We start from the raw sequence: 24575 nt of genomic DNA, 5'->3' as shown, positions 1-24575 counted from the left end.
GGCCTGTTGCAAGTGTGACTTTTGCAACCCTGGTAGTTCTGCCACTGGTTGTTAAAGAGTTTCTAAAAGTAGATTTTTTTACCTTAATGCATTCTGCCTTAGGTAAGGCCCCCCCTTATATTTACCTGAGCCTGATGTAGATCCAGCGCTTTGCACAAGAGCAGCATCGCTGCTCTCTACTCACTGGCTCAGACACAGCAGTGGGAGCCATTGTCTCCTGCTGCTGTCAATCACAGCTAGTGAGTAGGGAGCAGGGCCAGGGTTGAGCAACATTGTGAGTGTCAATGGACACTCGGAAGTGAGCCTGAATGAGTGCCCCCCGGGGGCACTCATTCGGGCTCACTTCCGACCCATGAGTGGGGGGCGGGGCAGAGTACTGCTGTCTGTGTCAATGGATGCAGCAGCAGGACCCGAGAGAGCAAGCACGCACGGGTGCCCCCATAGAAAGCAGCTTTCCGTAGGGGAACCCGCCAAAGAGGAGGGACCTGGAGCGCCAGTGGGGGACCCCAGAAAAAGAGGATCGGGGCTGCTCTGTGCAAAAGCATTGCACAAAGCAGGTAAGTATGACATGTTTGTTATTTTAAGAAAACAAATGAAGGTTTAATACCACTTTAAGTAGTATACTGTATCATATTACATTGATATAATTCATATTTCACAAATCTAAAAGGAATAATAGCAAATTTTTTAATCAATAGGTGGAACCTGGTACTACTTGTGCTGTATTTGGATTGGGCGCCGTTGGGCTGTCAATCATTATTGGATGTAAAGTTTCTGGAGCATCAAGAATTATTGCTATAGATATAAACAGCAGCAAGTTTGAAAAGGCAAAGGTGTTTGGAGCCACTGACTGCATCAATCCTAAAGATTTTAGCAAGCCAATCCAGGAGGTAATCAAGGAAATGACAGAACATGGAGTGCATTATTCCTTTGAATGCATTGGCAGTACAGAAGTTATGGTATGTAGTTTTAAATTTGATTTACCATTACCAATCCTTTGCACTTATTCCGTTGGAAGGCTTTTTGATTCCTTGTAATAAAAAGTATATACTGTATGTGTATATTAGGGATGAGCCGAACACCCCCCTGTTCGGTTCGCACCAGAACATGCGAACAGGAAAAAAGTTCGTTCGAACATGCGAACACCGTTAAAGTCTATGGGATACGAACATGAATAATCAAAAGTGCTAATTTTCAAGGCTTATATGCAAGTTATTGTCATAAAAAGTGTTTGGGGACCTGGGTCCTGCCCCAGGGGACATGGATCAATGCAAAAAAAAGTTTTAAAAACGGCCGTTTTTTCAGGAGCAGTGATTTTAATAATGCTTAAAGTCAAACAATAAAAGTGTAATATCCCTTTAAATTTCGTACCTGGGGGGTGTCTATAGTGTGCCTGTAAAGGGGCGCATGTTTCCTGTGTTTAGAACAGTCTGACAGCAAAATGACATTTTGAAGGAAAAAACTCATTTAAAACTACCCGCGGCTATTGCATTGCCGACAATACACATAGAAGTTCATTGATAAAAATGGCATGGGAATTCCCCAAAGGGGAACCCCGAACCAAAATTAAAAAAAAAAAATGACGTGGGGGTCCCCCTAAATTCCATACCAGGCCCTTCAGGTCTGGTATGGATATTAAGGGGAACCCCGGCCAAAATTAAAAAAAAAAATGACGTGGGGTTCCCCCTAAATTCCATACCAGACCCTTCAGGTCTGGTATGGATTTTAAGGGGAACCCCGCGCCAAAAAAAAAAAAAAAAACGGCGTGGGGTCCCCCCAAAAATCCATACCAGACCCTTATCCGAGCACGCAACCTGGCAGGCCGCAGGAAAAGAGGGGGGGACGAGAGTGCGGCCCCCCCTCCCTCCTGAACCGTACCAGGCCACATGCCCTCAACATTGGGAGGGTGCTTTGGGGTAGCCCCCCAAAACACCTTGTCCCCATGTTGATGAGGACAAGGGCCTCATCCCCACAACCCTGGCCGGTGGTTGTGGGGGTCTGCGGGCGGGGGGCTTATCGGAATCTGGAAGCCCCCTTTAACAAGGTGACCCCCAGATCCCGGCCCCCCCCCTGTGTGAAATGGTAAGGGGGTACATAAGTACCCCTACCATTTCACGAAAAAAGTGTCAAAAATGTTAAAAATGACAAGAGACAGTTTTTGACAATTCCTTTATTTAAATGCTTCTTCTTTCTTCTATCTTGCTTCATCTTCTGGTTCTTCTGGCTCTTCTGGTTCTTCTGGTTCTTCCTCCGGCGTTCTCGTCCAGCATCTCCTCCGCGGCGTCTTCTGTCGTCTTCTTCTCCTCGGGCCGCTCCGCACCCATGGCATGGGGGGGAGGCTCCCGCTCTTCTCTTCTTCTTTTCTTCTTTTCTTCTTTTCTTCTCTTCTTCTCTTCTTCTTCATTTTCTTCTCCGGGCCGCTCCGCAATCCATGCTGGCATGAAGGGAGGCTCCCGCTGTGTGACGGCGCTCCTCGTCTGACAGTTCTTAAATAACGGAGGGGGGCGGGGCCACCCGGTGACCCCGCCCCCCTCTGACGCACGGTGACTTGACGGGACTTCCCTGTGACGTCACGGGGAATGCCACAGGGAAGTCCCGTCAAGTCACCGTGCGTCAGAGGGGGGCGGGGTCACCGGGTGGCCCCGCCCCCCGTTATTTAAGAACTGTCAGACGAGGAGCGCCGTCACACAGCGGGAGCCTCCCTCCATGCCAGCATGGATTGCGGAGCGGCCCGGAGAAGAAAATGAAGAAGAAGAGAAGAAGAGAAGAAAAGAAGAAAAGAAGAAAAGAAGAAGAGAAGAAGAGAAGAGCGGGAGCCTCCCCCCCATGCCATGGGTGCGGAGCGGCCCGAGGAGAAGAAGACAGAAGACGCCACGGAGGAGATGCTGGACGAGAACGCCGGAGGAAGAACCAGAAGAACCAGAAGAGCCAGAAGAACCAGAAGATGAAGCAAGATAGAAGAAAGAAGAAGCATTTAAATAAAGGAATTGTCAAAAACTGTCTCTTGTCATTTTTAACATTTTTGACACTTTTTTCGTGAAATGGTAGGGGTACTTATGTACCCCCTTACCATTTCACACAGGGGGGGGGCCGGGATCTGGGGGTCACCTTGTTAAAGGGGGCTTCCAGATTCCGATAAGCCCCCCGCCCGCAGACCCCCACAACCACCGGCCAGGGTTGTGGGGATGAGGCCCTTGTCCTCATCAACATGGGGACAAGGTGTTTTGGGGGGCTACCCCAAAGCACCCTCCCAATGTTGAGGGCATGTGGCCTGGTACGGTTCAGGAGGGAGGGGGGGCCGCACTCTTGTCCCCCCCTCTTTTCCTGCGGCCTGCCAGGTTGCGTGCTCGGATAAGGGTCTGGTATGGATTTTTGGGGGGACCCCACGCCGTTTTTTTTTTTTTTTTTGGCGCGGGGTTCCCCTTAAAATCCATACCAGACCTGAAGGGTCTGGTATGGAATTTAGGGGGAACCCCACGTCATTTTTTTTTTAAAATTTTGGCCGGGGTTCCCCTTAATATCCATACCAGACCTGAAGGGCCTGGTATGGAATTTAGGGGGACCCCCACGTCATTTTTTTTTTTTAATTTTGGTTCGGGGTTCCCCTTTGGGGAATTCCCATGCCGTTTTTATCAATGAACTTCTATGTGTATTGTCGGCAATGCAATAGCCGCGGGAAGTTTTAAATGAGTTTTTTCCTTCAAAATGTCATTTTGCTGTCAGACTGTTCTAAACACAGGAAACATGCGCCCCTTTACAGGCACACTATAGACACCCCCCAGGTACGAAATTTAAAGGGATATTACACTTTTATTGATTGACTTTAAGTATTATTAAAATCACTGCTCCTGAAAAAACGGCCGTTTTTAAAACTTTTTTTTGCATTGATCCATGTCCCCTGGGGCAGGACCCAGGTCCCCAAACACTTTTTATGACAATAACTTGCATATTAGCCTTTAAAATTAGCACTTTTGATTTCTCCCATAGACTTTTAAAGGGTGTTCCGCGGCATTCGAATTTGCCGCGAACACCCCAAATTGTTCGCTGTTCGGTGAACTTGCGAACAGCCAATGTTCGAGTCGAACATGAGTTCGACTCGAACTCGAAGCTCATCCCTAGTGTATATATATTAACTTGTGCTAGAAGTGAATGATTTAAACGTGTAGTTTTGCAGCTGCTGTACACAAAGTGCTAACACTTGGACAAACGAAAAATAAAAGGAATTACAGCACTCACAAAATAAATAAATTTAACATGTGACAACGTCCATATTAATTGTGCAAATGTGCTCCAAATGACAAAGTGCAATCGTGCTCCGAACTTCTAGGTGCATCACACACCTCTCCTGAGTCCCCACTCACCGAAAAGAATGGACCCCCTGACTTTTCAGTCCAGGAGTCAATAAGGCTTGATATTTGGCCCTAAATGGCATATCCTTGAAGGATCCTCCACAGATCTTCCCCACTCATGATGATCATAAGGTGAATATGGCACCAAAAAGTAAAGGAAAGGCTAATAGTGAAGTGCTGTTAAAAACCGCTTTATTGTGCAAAGTGGATAGGTACTTACAGACTAGCAGAATTAAACTCACATGAGGTATTGCAGTGAAAAACAGATAGGAAACGCCGCATCCAGCGTGCATTCCACTGAAACCGGAAGTGCCGTCGTTTGGACTTGAAAACCAGAAATTACGTTGATGCATTTCGCCCTTTACGACGCCTTGTGGGAGGGCGAAACGCGTCAACGTAATTTCCGGTTTTCAAGACCAAGCAACATCACTTCCGGTTTCGGTGGAATTCATGCTGGATGTTTTGTTTTTATGTCACCCATATCTAACTATTTATTGTGAATACATGTCTTGTGAATAAATATATATTCCCTATTTAGTCTGTATTCATATCGCTTGGTGTATGCTTTTAAAAATAAATTTGATTGATAAAAGAACTCGTTATAATTATCGCTTGGGAAATTATTTTCAAATGTATAACGCATAACAAGGCTCATCATATGTAAGCACTACCTAGGAACGTTCACCTATCCAGACTGACATCAACCCCTCGAGACTTCAATATTTGCATACCTTCTCCCAAGAACCAGTCCACTGCTTGTATCAGGGCTGACGGCTCTTTAGAGGAGTACTGGACAGGCTTCAGTGATGTTTTCTGGAAGCTAACAAGCAAAAATCATTGGTTAACCCACAAGTGTGTTTTTCGCTCCTACATTTCCTTTATGCTTGCTTATCAACATAACAAATGCAATCATTTATTGGTTTAATGAAAGTATAACACTTTGGTAGTTAAAATTACCTTTATTTAGAGAGGTCCATACATCAGAACAAAAAGAGGGACAACTGAGGAGTAAGAAAAGGGACAGGGGAATCAGCTCCCAGCTGTCTTTAATTGTGTATGGTAAAACATTTACAGAAACAAGGTCCCTGTAGATATTACTTACTTATGTACTGCATCTGAGTATATATAGTACTGGAACTGTGAACTGGAGAAGCTTTGACTAAAAGTTGGATTATGTGCTATTGCCTTATTGCCAAATGTGGACTCAGGCAGTAAGTGGTCCACTAGAAAGAACATGATAGAGTCATTTTGGTCTAGTACAGGTCTAAATGGAAGTAGTTATGGGCAATATTGCCAGAGAGTTGTGTAAGAGAAGTAGAAGTGGACGAAGGAATCTGGATGGCCGCGCACTGGACAGATAACAAGTGCCTTTATTAATAAATCTGGATCATGGAATACACAAGACACTATGACAGGAATGTACAGGAATCAACTGACGCATTTCACACTTACGACAAGTGCTTACTCATAGCTCTTGTAAGCACTTGTCGTAAGTGTGAAACGCGTCAGTTGATTCCTGTACGTTCCTGTCATAGTGTCTTGTGTATTCCATGATCCAGATTTATTAATAAAGGCACTTGTTATCTGTCCGGTGTGCGGCCATCCAGATTACTTCGTCCACTTCTACTTGTCTCAGCATTAGCCAGCACCTGGGGCTCTTTCTACTCGGAGAATCTGAATTCTTACATCGGTCTATCAGCCTAGACCTACCTGAGCAGTGGAGTATTTTTTGCTTAGTTGTGTAAAAGACACAGACCCATTTTTCCAAATCAGATATATGTGATTCTTGGAGGCCGGTAACCCAGATGGATTACCCTGGGCTAGAATTTCAAAGGAGAAAGTAGATGGAAGCACCTTTCTGCTGTATGCTTGCTACCATTATTTGCTGCAGCTCCAGTTTACCACAGGTTTGTAAAGCAGGCACATTATATCAGAACTTTTTTGTATTACCAATGATTCTCAGTAAATTTAAAAAGAAAGAGCATGTGTGCAGCTTTTGAGATTTTTTATCTTCATGTGCCCTAACAATGTTATTAGGGTCACTTTACAATAATATTATATAGTATTAATATAGTAATTAAAACAAAACACTATAAATATAATGAAAAGAGCAAATACAAAAACAATGCAAAAGTAAGCATGATATAATAGTAACATAAAAGTTTGAGTTAACAGTGAAAGAAGTTTAATGGTAAGGCTTCATGTACACAGGATGTTTTTACAACCTCTCCTGAATGATTTAACTTGACAGATAGTAACACCCGTTAAAAATGTAAGGGGGTCTGAATACTTTCTGTCCCCACTGTATATATATATATATATATATATATATATTTATTTATTTTTTTTTTTTTTTTCAAAATAGCCAAAAATGACAAACGCCTGTAAACGAAACGTGGCTAAATGCGAGTTACCGCGTTCAGCCGTGTTTAGAAGCACTTGGCGCTTGAAATGCCTCTAAATCCAGCTTCTGAACCTATTTTTTTGCGTTCCAAAAAAAGCCTCTAAACTCAACTGCCTAGAAACGACTGTAAATGACCCTGTGTACATTTACTGATAAGATAACATAGAGGAGAGTTCAGGAGCAGTTAAAAAAAATGCCCAACTACTCCTAAGCGTCCGTTTAGCAGTAGCAGTGTACATGAGGCCTAAGAGTTTCACGAAAAGCCCAATTCCAGTTTTGTTTTGTTTAATTGTGCCCCAGCAATTTTTAAAATAAAAAAGCAGCTTTGGCGGCAATACTCACCTACTCTCTAGAGCTTTTCCTAGCAGTCTTACTTGCTCTGCAATTCAGCACCAGCCCATTTCCAAGCTGAATGATTCCCAGCATTATTCAACCCACTTCATGTGAGTGCAGGGCATCATGAGCGGCCTCCTGGGGGAACATCATCATGGCGCCCTGTTCTCAAGGCAAAATGTTGCAGAGAGCTGGACTGGTATCATCACGTCAGCATTTTTTGCTGCATCATTGAAGACCACCCAGCAATGGAGAAGAGGCAAAGAGCAACCTCAGTGTCAATTTTTAGAAATCAGATAAATGTGTTTCTTGGAGGCCAATACTATCAAGCAGAATACACTGGACTAGAGTTACAAAGAAAAAAGTAAATGGAGGAAAAAGCAAAAACAGATACAAAAATCTTGAGAAGGGATGTGTGCATAGTTACATAGTCTGGTTGAAAAAAGACAAAAGTCAGTTTATTTCAACCAATAATAGTGGAGGAATAAAAATTATACAATCCTATAGCCACAATCCTATACCCACAGTTGATCCAGAGTAGGGATGAGCTTCGTGTTCGAGTCGAACCCATGTTCGACTCGAACATCGGCTGTTCGATCGTTCGTCGAATTGCGAACGATATGGGCCGTTCGCGCCAAATTCGTGTGGCGCGTCACGGCCCATAATTCACTGCGGCATCGCAGTGCATTGCTTGCTGATGATTGGCCAAGAATGCACTATGACCCGCATGCTTGGCCAATCACAGCGCCGCCTTAACAGAGAGCCGTAATTGGCCAAAGCCAAGGAGGCTTTGGCCAATTATGGCTCAGGGGATTTAGTACACGCCCCACACTATATAAGGCCGCCTGCACGGCGGCCCTGTGCAGTGTGTTCCGGTGTGCTGAGAAATAGAGAGAGAGAGAGACAGTGTCATTTCATTTGAGTTAGCTAGATTAGGCAGGACAGTCAGTCAGTTAGCTGCACTTAAAGTGTATTGTCTATATATATGCATCCCAGGTGTTGCATATATATATATATATACACTGTATTCAGTTTAGCTAGATCCGTTCCTGTTATCTTCTAGACTATTTACATTTAGTGCAGTGCGTCCTGCTCACAGTGTTCAGCTAGATCCGTTCCTGTTATCTTCTTACTGACAGGCAGGCTTGTCTTGTTACAGTATTTTGAAGAAAATTACTGGTGTTCTTTTGATCCTATTAGTACCACAGTCAGGCAGCTAGACTATTTACATTTAGTGCAGTGCGTCCTGCTCACAGTGTTCAGCTAGATCCGTTCCTGTTATCTTCTTACTGACAGGCAGGCTTGTCTTGTTACAGTATTTTGAAGAAAATTACTGGTGTTCTTTTGATCCTATTAGTACCACAGTCAGGCAGCTAGACTATTTACATTTAGTGCAATGCGTCCTGCTCACAGTGTTCAGCTAGATCCGTTCCTGTTCTCTTCTTACTGACAGGCAGGCTTGTCTTGTTACAGTATATAAAGCTACCTGAAGAAAATTACTGGTGTTCTTTTGATCCTATTAGTACCACAGTCAGGCAGCTAGACTATTTACATTTAGTGCAGAGCGTCCTGCTCACAGTGTTCTGCTAAACCTACAAGTTAGTGGGGTGCGTCCTGCTCACAGTGTTCAGCTAGATCCGTTTCTGTTATCTTCTTACTGACAGGCAGGCTTGTCTTGTTACAGTAAATACAGCTACCTGAAGAAAATTGCTTGTGTTCTTTTGATCCTATTAGTACCACAGTCAGGCAGCTAGACTATTTACATTTAGTGCAGTGCGTCCTGCTCACAGTGTTCTGCTAAACCTACAAGTTAGTGGGGTGCGTCCTGCTCACAGTGTTCAGCTAAACCTACAAGTTAGTGGGGTGCGTCCACCTCACAGTGTTCAGCTAAACCTACAAGCTAGTGGGGTGCGTCCTGCTCACAGTGTTCAGCTAGATCCATTTCTGTTATCTTCTTACTGACAGGCAGGCTTGTCTTGTTACAGTAAATACAGCTACCTGAAGAAAATTGCTGGTGTTCTTTTGATCCTATTAGTACCACAGTCAGGCAGCTAGACTATTTACAGTTAGTGCAGTGCGTCCTGCTCACAGTGTTCTGCTAAACCTACAAGTTAGTGGGGTGCGTCCTGCTCACAGTGTTCAGCTAAACCTACAAGTTAGTGGGGTGCGTCCACCTCACAGTGTTCAGCTAAACCTACAAGCTAGTGGGGTGCGTCCTGCTCACAGTGTTCAGCTAGATCCATTTCTGTTATCTTCTTACTGACAGGCAGGCTTGTCTTGTTACAGTAAATACAGCTACCTGAAGAAAATTGCTGGTGTTCTTTTGATCCTATTAGTACCACAGTCAGGCAGCTAGACTATTTACAGTTAGTGCAGTGCGTCCTGCTCACAGTGTTCAGCTAAACCTACAAGTTAGTGGGGTGCGTCCACCTCACAGTGTTCAGCTAAAGCTACCTGTAGAAGGTTGGTGGTGTTCTCATACTACAGGCAGGCAGTTGATTTTGCTAGCTGCAGTATCAGTACATATATATATATATATATATCCCAGCTTAGTGCAGCTACAGGCCATTAGTATGTCTGGAAGGCCAAGAAGGAGAGGCAGACAGTCACAAGCCAATAAGAGAGGGCAAGCAGGCTCTGTGTCTAGTGCTGGTCGTGGAGACGGTGCATCCTCATCAGCACGTGGCCATGGGACACGCTTGGCCTTTTTTTCGGCAGCTGGCCATGTTGAGCCGCAACATGCGGAAGACTTGGTCGAGTGGATGACCAAGCCGTCCTCATCCTCCTCATCCTCTCTCACCCATGCCCAGGGTACTTTGTCTGGCAAAGCAGCGGCCTCTTCCCTCGGCTCAATGTCATCAGTGACTCCTTCCCTAGCCCCACCATGTCCTCCTGAGGAGTCCCTCGAACTGTTTGACCACAGTGTTGGGTACATGCTCCAGGAGGATGCCCAGCGTTTGGAAGGCTCTGATGATGATACTGAGCTCGATGAAGGCAGTAACATGAGCACGGACAGAGGGGGTGCCCAAGAAGGACAGCAATCTGGCAGTCATGCTCCCCCTGCTGCAGCATACTGCCAGGTTTGCTCCAGTGATGAGGAGGGAGGGGATGATGAGGTCACTGACTCAACGTGGGTGCCTGATAGGAGAGAGGAGGAGGAGGAGGAGGCGGCACATCACCAACGAGGCAGGATGCCCTCCAGGGGCCAGCCTAAGGGCAGCACATTGACTGCATCACACCCCAAAGCTCCACATGTGCAGGGCGCTGCAGTCTCTGCGCGTTATTCAAAAAGTTCTTTGGTGTGGGCCTTTTTTGAGACGAGTGCATCAGATCGCACCGCTGCTATTTGCAACATATGTCTCAAGCGTATCTCGCGTGGCCAAAACATCTCCCGCTTGGGTACCACATGCTTGACCAGACATATATGTATACAAAAAGTGCAGCGCTGGAAGACTACTACTACAGTAGACAGTGATAATTATATTCAAAAGAAAAAGAAAAACAAAAACCTAAATGCTGACAAACCGTGCACATTAGTATTCCACTAATTATCTGATAAAAATCAGTGGGTATTGTTCATAGAAAAAATGTCAGTAAACTCCAATTAAAATGTCATAAAAGACGTGCTTAATTATAATATAGTGTCCACAAAATACATATGTGAATGTTCCGCTGGGTAAATCCGTGACTTCCACCATTAACAGAAACCTTCACCACAGAAAAGATGGAGGCTTACCAGACAGCCCTTATGAGACAGCATAAGATATCCTCCTTTTATGGATGTTGTCCTTCCTGTAGATGGTTCCTGATTGAGAGCGCTGTAATGGTGGTTTCCAGACTGAGCCTCAGCAGTAGAGGAGGGGGGAGGGAGGGGGGTTATAGTGTTTAGCTGCAGGATATTTAAATATAATCTTATTCACATTTTTTGTCACATAATTTTTTCTGTACACCTAGCGCAAATTTTTCTTTTTAGATTGACCAGACATATGTTGACCTGCCATGCAGTTCGTTGGCAAGCGTATCTAAAAGACCCACACCAAAGAACAAAGAGGACCTCTCCTTGCTCCTCATCAGCTGAGATTTCCAACCCCACTAGACCTTCAGTCCTCTCTGAGACCTGCACTGAGAGGAATGAAGGTGTAGAATTAGGTGTGTCACAGCCAAGTACTTGTGGGCAATCTGATTTTGGTACACCAACATCAGATTGTACCAGGCAAATTTCCCTGCCCCAGCTGCTGCACCGCCGAAAGAAGTTTGCTCCCAGCCATCCACATGCCCAGCGGTTGAATGCTAGCTTGGCAAAATTGCTAGCACTTCAACTGCTGCCTTTGCGGTTGGTAGACTCTGCCCCCTTCCGTGAGTTTGTGGAATGTGCGGTTCCTCAGTGGCAGGTACCCAAACGCCACTTTTTCTCACGGAAGGCGATTCCGGCTCTCTACCAGCATGTGGAAGGCAATGTCCATGCCTCGCTGGACAGGGCGGTCAGCGGTAAGGTGCATATTACCGCTGACTCATGGTCCAGCAGGCATGGACAGGGACGTTACCTAAGTTTCACGGCGCATTGGGTGACTCTGCTGGCAGCTGGGAAGGATGCAGGACAAGGTGCAGTAGTGTTGGAGGTTGTTCCGCCACCACGCCTCCAAAATGCTAATGATTGTGACACACCTCTCTCCTCCACCCCCTCCTCTTCTTCTTCCTTCATGGCCTCTTCCTCGGAACCAGCGGTGCTCCGTAGTCGTTCAAGGGGCTACGCAAGTACGCAGGCCAAAAGATGCCATGCGGTGCTTGATCTGGTGTGCTTGGGGGACGGGAGCCACACTGGGGCAGAGGTTCTGTCAGCTCTGCAGGGGCAGGTTCAGAGGTGGTTGACGCCACGCCAACTTAAGGCAGGAATGGTGGTTTGCGACAATGGCACCAACCTCCTCTCTGCCCTCCGACAGGGACAAATGACCCATGTGCCCTGTTTGGCTCACGTCCTTAACTTGGTGGTGCAGCGGTTCTTGGGCAGGTACCCGGGCTTACAGGATGTCCTGAGGCAGGCCAGGAAAGTCTGTGTGCATTTCCGCCGGTCATATAATGCCAGTGCTCAGCTGACGGACCTCCAAAAGGAGTTTAACCTGCCCAAGAACCGCCTAATCTGTGACATGCCCACCAGGTGGAACTCAACGTTGGCCATGCTGCAGCGGCTGCACACGCAGCAGAGGGCCATCAATGAGTACCTGTGCGACTATGGCACCAGGACAGGGTCAGGGGAGCTTGTTTTTTTTTCCCCACGCCAGTGGGCCATGATCAGGGATGCATGCACTGTCCTGTCACCATTTGAGGAGGCCACGAGGATGGTGAGCAGTGACAGTGCATGCATCAGTGACACTGTCCCCCTTGTCCACCTGTTGGAGCACACGCTGCGTGGAATAATGGACAGGGCACTTGAGGCAGAACAGAGGCAGGAAGAGGAGGACTTCCTTAGCTCTCAAGGCCCCCTTTATCCAGACAGTGTTCCTGCGTGCCCGCCGATCACACAGGAAGAGGACGAGGAGGAGGAGGAGGAGGAGGAGGAGGAAGATTGTGTCAGTATGGAGGTGGAGCCTGGCACTCAGCATCAGCAGCAGTCTTTAAGGGATCAGTCCCAAGAAACACATGGACTTGTACGTGGCTGGGAGGAGGTGGCTGCGGACCATGTCGTCCTTAGTGACCCAGAGGACTCCGGACCGAATGCCTCAGCAAACCTATGCTGCATGGCCTCCCTGATCCTGCAAAGCCTGCGTAAGGATCCTCGTATTCGTGGTATCAAGGAGAAGGACCAATACTGGCTGGCAACCCTCCTTGATCCACGTTACAAGGGTAAGGTTGCGGACCTTATCTTGCCATCGCAGAGGGAGCAGAGGATGAAACATCTTCGGGAGGCCTTGCAGAAAGGTCTGTGCAACGCGTTCCCAGAGACTGGGAGGTTACAAACTCCTGTTTCTGGACAACTTGTTGCTGAGGCTTCGGTCAGTCAAAGAAGGAGCGGTGGAGAAGGTGGCCGTCTGACTGATGCGTTCAGACAATTTTTTGGTCCGCAGCCCCAAGGTATGATCGGTTCCAGCAACCATCGCCAGCGTCTGTTTTACATGGTGCAGGAATACCTAGGGGCAAGATCAGACTTGGACACCTTTCCCACCGAAAATCCTCTGGGTTACTGGGTCTTGAGGATGGATCACTGGCCAGAGCTTGCACAGTATGCAATTGAGCTACTGGCCTGTCCTGCATCCAGCGTTTTTTTGGAACGCACATTCAGTGCTGCTGGAGGCGTGGTAACCGATCACAGGGTGCGTCTGTCAACTGACTCGGTCGATCGACTGACCTTCATAAAAATGAATCAGTCTTGGATCACCACCAGCTACCAAGCACCTGATGCTGATGTAACCGAATAATTTTTTTTGAAATCTCAGATCCCTTCAAAGACTGCCTATGCTGATGCTGAGTGACTATCCCTGAGTAATTATCCTCTTCCTCCTCAATCATCACGCTGATAGCTTGTAAGAACATTTTTGGTTCTGGGCGCCACCACCAGTGCCTAAGGCACAATTTTTCAGCCCCTGTTTAACAGGGGCGTGTAATTACAATTTTTGATGTAATACTTTGCAGCAGGGCTCGTTCCTGCATTCCAACTAGAGTGTCTGTGAGGGGTTGCAGTGTTGTGGCACCAGCACCAGTGCCTAAGGCCCATTTTTTCTGCCCCTGTTTAACAGGGGCGTGTAATTACAATTTTTGATGCAATACTTTGCAGCAGGGCTCGTTCCTGCGTTCCAACTAGAGTGTCTGTGAGGGGTTGCAGTGTTGTGGCACCAGCACCAGTGCCTAAGGCCCATTTTTTCTGCCCCTGTTTAACAGGGGCGTGTAATTACACTTTTTGATGCAATACTTTGCAGCAGGGCTCGTTCCTGCGTTCCAACTAGAGTGTCTGTGAGGGGTTGCAGTGTTGTGGCACCAGCACCAGTGCCTAAGGCCCATTTTTTCTGCCCCTGTTTAACAGGGGCGTGTAATTACAATTTTTGATGCAATACTTTGCAGCAGGGCTCGTTCCTGCGTTCCAACTAGAGTGTCTGTGAGGGGTTGCAGTGTTGTGTCACCAGCACCAGTGCCTAAGGCCCAATTTTTCAGCCCTTGTTTAACAGGGGCGTGTAATTACAATTTTTGATGCAATACTTTGCAGCAGGGCTCGTTCCTGCATTCCAACTAGAGTGTCTGTGAGGGGTTGCAGTGTTGTGGCACCAGCACCAGTGCCTAAGGCCTAATTTTTCAGCTCCTGTTCAACAGGGGCATGTAATTACAATTATTGATCTAATATTTCACAGCAGGGCCCTGTGAGGGCTTACAGTGTTGTGGCCACAGCAACACCTAAGGCCCAAATTTCTGCTGAGTATATAGGGCAGGACCCTACTTTCAAACAACTAACTTACAAACGACTCCTACTTGCAAACGAAAGGAGACAACAGGAAGTGAGATGAAATCTACCCCTAGGAAGGGAAATTCTCTCCTGTAAGAGTTAATATGGGAAAAACATTTCTCCTTTCCACTGATGCTTTCCAATCCATTGGGACAAAAAGTGAGGTGAAATCTTCTGAAGAGGAGGAAAGACAGCAAAACAAATGTCACAGGGGTGATAACCCTTCCCTATGTTTTCCAAAAAGCTTAAAAAAGATTTTTTGGCTTGAGCTAAACACGTTAAAAATGTACCCGTTCAAAATTACAAAGAAATTCTACTTAACAACAAACCTACAGTCCCTGTCTTGTTTGCACCGCCTGTATACTGCTGTTCAGAGTATATAGGGCCTGGTGGCCCCACACCTTTCCTTATTTTAATTTGGGTGTGGGGTTCCCCTTAATATCCATACAAGACCCAAAGGGCCTGGTAATGGACTGGGGGGTACCCATGCCGTTTGTCTCACTGATTTTCATCCATATTGCCAGGACCCGACATTACATTAAACCCGCAAGCAGTTTTAAATGAGATTTTTTCCTTTAAAAATGACATTTGGTGCAGGGACTGTTCTAAACACGGGAAACACGCGTCACTTTACAGGCATACTATAGACACCCCTCAGGTACGATATTTAAAGGAATATTTCACTTTTTTTTTTTTTACTTTAAGCATCATTAAAATCACTGCTCCCGAAAAAACTGCCGTTTTTAAAAGTTTTTTTTGCATTGATACATGTCCCCTGGGGTAGGACCCGGGTCCCCAAACCCTTTTTAGGACAATACCATGCAAAATGAGCACTTTTGATTTCGAACGTTCGAGTCCCATAGACGTCAATGGGGTTCTAACGTTCGTGCGAACTTTCGGTCCGTTCGCAGGTTCTGGTGCGAACCGAACCGGGGGGTGTTCGGCTCATCCCTAATCCAGAGGAACGTAAAAACCCCAGCAAAGAAATACATAGAGTATACTATGAAAAAAGTATACTATAATATGGGTTGTAAATTCAGTAGATCAGTGTGAAAAAGTTTAAATGGACTGAATAAACTTTTTCTGGTTTCTAAAATTAGTAAAAATAACTCTCAGTAATAAAAATATCATATACCTCATTCTGTTGTGAATTGATCTTAGTAAGTCTTGTTTGTTAAAACGGAGCACAGTGCAATGACAATAAGAAAAGTACAGTAAATTCTGGAAGTTGTTGAGATTTTAATTCAAATCAGTTAGTATAGATTACTGCCCAATGAACTGCTTAATTGGAAAAAATGAAAGAACAGAATGAACATGTTGTAAGGTATTGATGCATACATGATATACACCTGTCATCATGAAATTAGCAGAGTATGAGATTTTATAGAGTTTTTTTTTAAAGACAATGCTGATTAGGCCATTTTGAGTATTTTGTGGCAGCACACTTTGCTATCTTTTCACTGCAGAAAAAGTTACATACATGCTTGGAAGATATGAACATGCTTGGGTATGTAAATGTCTGGAACATACAAGTCTTTGAGGGTCTGTCATTTCACCATTTTACAGTTTTTGTATTTTTATAACTCCTATGACACCTATGTTGGTAAAAGTAATTTATAGGTACGTAACTTATTTCAAAGTCATGTACATTCTCAGCCTGTTTTCTTTTTTTCCTTTGGTACTAGAAAGCAGCACTAGAGTGTACTCATCCAGGATATGGAACCAGCGTGATAATAGGAGTAGCTCCCCAGGATGCAAAGATCACATTTGATCCTCTTCTGCTTCTCACAGGACGCACATGGAAAGGCAGTATATATGGAGGTATATTTTACTATAAGACACCTATTTGTCATTGTTTTGCACTGTATTAACCACTTGACCACTGGGCACTTAAACCCCCTTCCTAACCAGACCAATTTTCAGCTTTAGGTGCTCTCACACTTTGAATGACAATTACTCAGTCATGCAACACTGTACCCATTTGAAATGTTTGTCCTTTTTTTCACACAAATAGAGCTTTCTTTTGGTAGTATTTAATCACCGCTGGTTTTTATTTTTTGCGCTATAAATCAAAAAAGACTGAAAATTACGAGATTGGGGACAGAGAATTGCTATCTATAATTTTAGCTCTTAAGGAATGGAGGCATCTCCTCAAGGGTACCACCTCATTTTGAATGACCATAAAAATATCACATTCTTGTCTCACACGCTTATCTCCCAGAAGTGCATGATGGGCTTTTTCTGTCAAGCTTCATTACATATTCTCATTCTTACCCGGTACTAAGAATGTAAGGGCTGATACATCGTCACAACAGTTTTCCTCCTCTTCCAAGATGGAGTCGGTTTCTACTCCTGTGATACCTCCAGATCACATGCTAGCCTCTATTCGCACTAGTCTCACTTCACCTTTGGGTGAAAGAATTATTGCTGCTCAGATCCATTCTCCTCCTGAAAAACCTTGTGACCGCTGCTTCCTTCTCCTCTGCGTATTATCCACAGTCCAATGAGACCGCAGAATGAGCCAATGAAGCCTTATGCAGCATACACACGGTTGGACTTTTCGACCGGACTGGTCTGACGGACTGAGTCAGGCGGACAATCCGATCGTGTGTGGGCTTCATCGGACCTTCAGCTGACTTTTCCAGTCAAAAATCTGACGGACTTTAGATTTGGAACATGCTTCAATTCTTTACGTCGTAACTCCGCCGGACCCAGAAATCCGCTCGTCTGTATGCTAGTCCGACGGACAAAAACCGACGCTAGGGCAGCTATTGGCTACTGGCTATCAACTTCCTTATTTTAGTCCGGTGTACGTCATCACGTACGAATCCGTCGGACTTTGGTGTGATTATGTGTAGGCAAGTCCGTTTGTTAAAAAGTCAGTTGAAAGTCCGTCGGAAAGTCCGTCGGACCAGTCCAGTCGAAAAGTCTGCCTGTGTGTACGCGGCTTTAGAGCAGTTCCTACGTTGCTATATTTCTGACCACCATAACAACTGGTCAGACCTCTTACCTTGGATGGAGTTTTCTCACAATAATGTCGTCAATGCCTCTTCCCGATTGTCTCTGTTTATGGCGAATTATAGTTTCCAACCATCCACGTTCCCTGACACATTTGTTCCTCAAAGAATACTTGCATTAGAGGCATCTCCGGGATTTCCGTTCCACTTGGGTGCAAGTCCAAGAGTCCTTGCGACGTGCCAGTGATAGGTACAGACTCCATGCTGACCGCCGATGTCTACCTGCGCCTTCCTACCAGTTTGGGGAGAGGGTCAAGCTGTCATCTCGTAAACTCCAACTTTGTGTTCCCTCACTGAAACTGGCAGTGATATATTGGGCCTTTCTGTATTCTCCGTAGGATCAACCCAGAGACTTACACCTTCCTTCTAACATGTGTATTTCAAATGTATTTCATGTTTCCTTATTAAAACCTCTGGTGTGCAACTGCTTCACCACCTTGGTACCACGTCCTTGCCCGGTTCATGTTGAGAACCATGAAGAGTATGAGATACAATCGATCAATGACTCCCGTAGGTTCCGTGGGAGCATACAGTACCTTGTTCATTGAAAAGGGTATGGTCCAGAGGAACACTCTTGGGTCTCATCCTAGGACGTACTTGCTCCTGCCCGCATCCATGCTTTCCATAGATGTTTTCCCCTCAAACCTGATGCCCCTATGAGGGGAAGGGTCATTCAGGAGGGAATACTGTCAGGGCTGAGCTTTTAGCAGCTCTCTTCTCTATGCTCAGGCTGCTCAGCTGTTGGATAATTGTCAGTCGGTTATCATTATCTGCTCGTAAGTCTCTCCTACAGCCAGCACCTTCTAGTTATTTAAACTGCCTTGTTCATTCCTTTCCTGCCTTTACCTGGTCAAAATATCTGGAATTTCTCTGCTGTGTTCCTGTGAAAGACTTTGCCCGGCTGATGTCCCTTCTGGTTCCTGATCCTGTTCTTCCGCCTCTGAATATGCTGATCTCTGGTTTCCTGATTAATGGCTTGTCTGACCACCCACTTTGGTTTCCGATTCCTGGCTTATGTTTTGACTACGTTTACCGATCTGTATCATTTTTTTTTACCATTACATTAAAAGGTGTGATTTTTACTGCATTTCTAGTTCATGGTTCCTGACAGTATGTCATTATTGTTTTTTAATAGTTGTTTATTCTTCCCCTTTTTTAAAGCCCATAGTTTCTTTTTAATACTTTTTAAACTTTTTATATTATTTTTACATTTATACGAATTTCTGTCCTGATAAAGGGGGAGTCTTTTTAGCCCTTGAAACACATTGGCTTTCAGTGTGAACTCATTAAAGAACCAATAAAACGTTTTGAACTTTCTCCTCTCTTTGGTGTGGTACACCTGTTATATTGTTATGCATTAAGGAATGCGTTAAAAACATATTTTAAAGTATTAGATTATAGCAGTTCATAAATTGTGGGGTGCATTCATCTTTGGGGCACTGTGGCACTATAAGAAGCAGGGCTGTGTAGTTGGATGCCACATGTAGAGTTTCCACAAGCCCAGTTGAAGCCCTTACTTTACATTGTCCTTCTTCCTGCAGCTAGAGATGCATAACTCCTGCAGGTCTGAACTGCCAGTGACATGGGTACTCCAACTTCCTATGCCTTTTGTGTGAGCACCAATCAGTCTGGTAGATGCTTTAATGGAAGAAACAAGGGAGGGTTCCCTTGCTGATTCAAAGTTGTGCTATGTGATGAGGCCAGGTGTAGCAGGGGTACATATTGAAATTAATGAAGAAGATGGTCTCAAACTAGTAGACCACCTATTTAGATGGTAACCCACCTCTTCTTTGCATTTTTGCAGTTTTAAGTCCCATTAATAAATACTGGATGATTAATCGTTTCCTAATTATTATATATACAGTATCTCACAAAAGTGAGTACACCCTTCACATTTTTGTAAATATTTTATTATCTTTTCATGTGAAAACACTGAAGAGGTTACACTTTGCTACAATGTAAAATAGTGAGTGTACAGCTTGTATAAGAGTGTAAATTTGCTGTCCACTCAAAATAACTCAACACACAGCCATTAATGTCTAACCCACTGGCAACAAATGTGAGTACACCCCTAAGTGAAAATGTCCAAATTGGGCCATTTTCCCTCCCTGTGTCATGTGACTCGTTAGTGTTACAAGGTCTCAGGTGTGAATGGGGAGCAGATGTGTTATATTTGGTGTTATCAATCTCACTCTCTCATACTGGTCACTGGAAGTTCAACATGGCACCTCATGGCAAAGAACTTTCTGAGGATCTGAAAAAAAGAATTTTTGCTTCACATAAAGATGGCCCAGGTTATAAGAAGATTGTCAAGACCCTGAAACTGAGCTGCAGCATGGTGGCCATGGTGGCCAAGACCATGCAGCGGTTTAACAGGACAGGTTCCACTCAGAACAGGCCTCGCCATGGTTGACCAAAGAGGTTGAGTGCATGTGCTCAGCGTCATATCCAGAGGTTGTATTTGGGAAAAAGGAAAATATGAGTGCTACCAGCATTGCTGCAGAGGTTGAAAGGGTGAGGGGGTCAGCCTGTCAGTGCTCGACCATACGCCACACATTGCATCAAATTGGTCTGCATGGCTGTCGTCCCAGAAGGAAACCTCTTCTAAAGATAATGCACAAGAAAGCCCGCAAACAGTTTGCTGAGGACAAACAGACTAAGGGCATGGATTACTTGAACCATGTCCTGTGGTGTGATGAGACCAAGATAAACTTATTTGGTTCAGATGGTATCAAGCGTGTGTGGCGGCAACCAGGTGAGGAGTAAAAAGACAAGTGTGTCTTGCCTACAGTCAAGCATGGTGGTGGGAGTGTCATAGTCAGGGGCTGCATGAGTGCTGCCGGCAGTGGGGAGATACAGTTAATTGAGGGAACCATGAATGCCAACATGTACTGTGACATACTGAAGCAGAGCATGATCCCCTCCCTTCAGAGACTGGGCCGTAGGGCAGAATTCCAACATGATAACAACCCCAAACACACCTCCAAGACAACCACTGCCTTGCTAAAGAAGCTGAGGGTAAAGGTGATAGACTGGCCAAGCATGTCTCCAGACCTAAACCCTATTTAGCATCTGTAGGGAATCCTCAAACGGAAGGTGGAGGAGCGCAAGGTCTCTAACATCCACCAGCTCTGTGATGTCGTCATGGAGGAATGGAAGAGAACTCCAGTGGTAACCTGTGAAGCTCTGGTGAACTTCATGCCCAAGAGGGTTAAGGCAGTGCTGGAAAATAATAGTGACCCAAAATATTGACACTTTGGGCCCAATTTGAACATTTTCACTTAGGGGTGTACTCACTTTTGTTGCCAGCAGTTTATACATTAATGGCTGTGTGTTGAGTTATTTTGAGGGGACAGCAAATTGACATTGTTATACAAGCTGTACACTAACTACATTGTAGCAAAGTGTAATTTCTTCAGTGTCACATTAAAGATATAATAAAATAATTACAAAAATGTGTGTGGGGGGGTACTCACTTTTGTGAGATACTGTATATACTGTATATATATACATATATATATATATATATATATATATATATATATATACATATATATATATATATATATATATATATATATATATATATATATATATATATATATATATATATATACACACATATATATATATATATATATATACACACACATATATATATATATATATATATATATATATATATATATATATATATATATATATATATATATATATATATATATATATACATTTTTTCCCCCTTGCGATCTTGACAAAGTATTTCCCGATTCTTTCTATGCAGAGAATTCTCTCTGCTCTGCTGAAGAAAAAAAAACGAGCAGTCTGCCAAGAATGACAACATTCTATAGCAGTGGAACGTAAGTATAAACATTGTAACGATTTGTCCTTTAGATCAAAGGAATAAACTTTGGTGTGTAAATGAGGGAAGTTTAACCACTCTAAAACACTAAAACCTTTTTCTGACATTTGTTGGTTTCAAGTTAAAATATTTTTTTTTGCTAGAAAATTACTTGGAACCCCCAAACATTATATATATATATATATATATATATATATATATATATATATATATATATATTTTTAGTAGAGACCCTAGAGAATAAAATGGTGGTTGTTGCGATATTTTATGTCACATTGTATTTGCGCAGTAGTCGTTCAAATGCAATTTTTTGGGAAAAAATACACTTTAATGAATAAAAAAAAACTAACCAGGAAAGTTAGCCCAATTTTTTTTTTTGTATAATGTGAAAGATTTTACGCCGCGAGAATCATGAGAGAATGTTCTAAGCAAAAAAATTGTGATTCTCATTTTGGGCAGAATAGTGCAGCTCTAATATATATATATATATATATATATATATATATATATATATATATATTTATATAAATATATATATAGTAATACTACCAGAATTAATTAGAGATGCTCATGTAATATCCACCGGTGACTATGCATCTCATTTAAAGTCCAAACCTTTTTCTTTTTATTCCCAATGAATAGTGATAGAGGCATCCAGCCTCAATGTAGTAGGTGCCTCATTTAAATTCCCCCCCAAAAAACCCTCTTCCTTTGTATACAATTTCACTTTGTCTGTATAGATATGTAATATTGAACATTCCATGCTTCTGTCTGCAAACCACTCTGCATTTCAAAACTTCCCCCACCCATTTCTGTCCAGTTGACAGGGCCATGGGCACTATTGTTTTGAAGCTTCTAGTGAGACACTTTCCTTGTTATGTAGCCTCAACCCATCTAACATCCTAAGCTGCCTTTCTTGGTATCAAATGGTATGATGGTATATTTAAAAGCTACAAGTCAGAGAATGTGGGTAGCATTGGTTTCCCCAGATTCTCCAACTCATAACTTCTAATTTTTTATGGTCTTCATGTAGGCTTTCTGACTTGGATTTCCCTTCTTTACAACAAAGCATGAACACAGCATAAGGAGGCTTGAAGTGGCTTTGCTTGATATATTAAGACAGTCAGGGGTTGACTTACACTTATGCCCCATAAACAAGATCGGATTTTCCAACAACAAAACCGTGGATTTTTTTCCGAAGGATGTTGGCTTAAACTTGTCTTGCATACACACGGTCACACAAATGTTGTCGGAAATTCCGAATGTCAAGAACGTGGTGACGTACAATACATATGACGATCCGAGAAAAAGGAAGTTCAATAACCAGTGCGGCTCCTTCTGCTTGATTTAGAGCATGTGTGAACTTTTGTGCGTCGGAATTGTGTACACACGATCGGACTTTCCGACAACAAGTTTTGTTGTCAGAACATTTGAGAACCTGCTCTCAAACATTTGTGTGCGGAAATTCTGACAGCAAATGTTCGATGGAGCATACACATGGTCGGACTTTCCGACAACGAGCTCACATCCAACATTTCCCGTCGGAAATTCCGACCGTGTGTACGTGGCTTTAGCCTCACCCTAGGCAGAGATTTTCCAGGCAACAATCAAAGTACCTGCAAACTGAAAGTGATCGTCACTGGGGCAGTTTTGCCCTTATAGTTCTTTAATTTTCAGTTAAGGACCAGCCGCCGTCATTATACGTCGCTACTTTGACGTTAAATACCATTGCTATGGCAGCAGCTAGCTGCCATAACCCTGGTATTTTTAAAAACGTCCGGTGGTCCTCTTTCAGACAAAAGTTGTGCCAGCGGCTGATTCACCACGAGATCACTTTTATCGAGGGCGGAAGAAGGACCCGCAACACCCCCCCCCCCCCTCCCGCCACGCTACGTGTTTTTTTTTTATTGCATTTTAGTGTAAATATGAGATCTGAGGTCTTTTTGACCCCAGATCTCATATTTAAGAGGTCCTGTCATTCTTTACATTCCTTGTAATAGAAATAAAAGTGACCCAAACATTTTTTTTTTTTAAAAGATAGTGTGAAAATAAAAATTAAAAATTAAAATAAATAAGAAAAAAATAAAATAATTTAAAGCGCCCGGTCCCGGCGAGCTTGCGCGTAGAAGCGCACGCACACGTAAGTCGTGCCCGCATATGCAAACGTTGTACAAACCACACATGTGAGGTATCACCACGATTGTTAGAGCGAGAGCAATAATTCTAGCACTAGACCTCTAACTCTAAACATGTAACCTGTATAAATTTTTAAATGTCACCTATGGAGATTTTTAAGGGTAAAAGTTTGTCGCTATTCCACAAGCTGGTGCAATTTTGAAGTGTGACATGTTGGGTATCAATTTACTCAGCGTAACATTATCTTTCACAACATAAAAAAAATTGGGCTAACATTTGTTGTCTTGTGTTGTCTTATTTTTTAAGTCAAAAAAGTGTATTCTTTCCAAAAAAAGTGCGCTTGTAAGACCACTGCGCAAATATGGTGTGACATAACGTATTGCAATGGCCGCCATTGTATTAACTAGGGTGTTAGAAAAAAATATATATAATGTTTAACTTGTAAACACTGAAAAATAGGTCTGGTCCTTAAGTGGTTAAATATCATTTTAACGATAAGAAGAGAAAAATGGTGCAGCAAACATTTACAGAAATTATATTACAAAACATACATAAGCAACAGTAAACTAAAAGGGTTTAAAAATGAATGTAATCAGTCTGGTTTTTGGTTTAGTGCAGAGTTTGGATCACTTGCTGAGTAAGGCCAATCTGGTCAGCAAGATGGTAGTTGCAATGGTAAAAACCAGAGCCAGAACTGCCAATTGCAACATCTTTTCTTGTCAATAGAGAGGGTGTTGCAGAACTAACTCTACTCAACAAAACAGACACATCATTAATGCTAATTATACTGAATACATTTATATTTCCATAAAGCAACAATCTGACATAATCCTGTCACAATCTGACAACCAGCATATTTTTCATAGAATGAAAGTACTATTTCTTAGATCCTGGATATAATATATATGAATACAATATAGCTCGTCTTATGTATATTTCTCTTAAGAGGTCTTATTTGTCTTCTGGACCTTGTACATTAGGGTTGTTTGGTGTCTAGCTGATTGGAAACTGCTTATCCATCAAAACCACAAATGTAATATATTGA

At 43.6% G+C, this 24575-nt stretch overlaps 1 protein-coding gene across 1 annotated transcript in view; it reads left to right on the top strand.

Annotated features, from left to right (window-relative positions):
* The window catches only part of LOC141110140 (alcohol dehydrogenase 1-like), a 72860-nt gene that overhangs the window by 40181 nt on the left and 8104 nt on the right, over positions 1-24575 (top strand). Inside the window, exons 6-7 of the mRNA XM_073601358.1 lie at positions 699-959; positions 16201-16336. Of these exons, the coding sequence (XP_073457459.1) occupies positions 699-959; positions 16201-16336 (397 nt within the window). The remainder of the gene's footprint in view (positions 1-698; positions 960-16200; positions 16337-24575) is intronic.

This window comes from Aquarana catesbeiana, linkage group LG01, assembly GCF_042186555.1.
Source record: "Aquarana catesbeiana isolate 2022-GZ linkage group LG01, ASM4218655v1, whole genome shotgun sequence".
Taxonomy (NCBI): Eukaryota; Metazoa; Chordata; class Amphibia; order Anura; family Ranidae; genus Aquarana; species Aquarana catesbeiana.
This window is presented reverse-complemented; position numbering and strand designations above follow the sequence as displayed.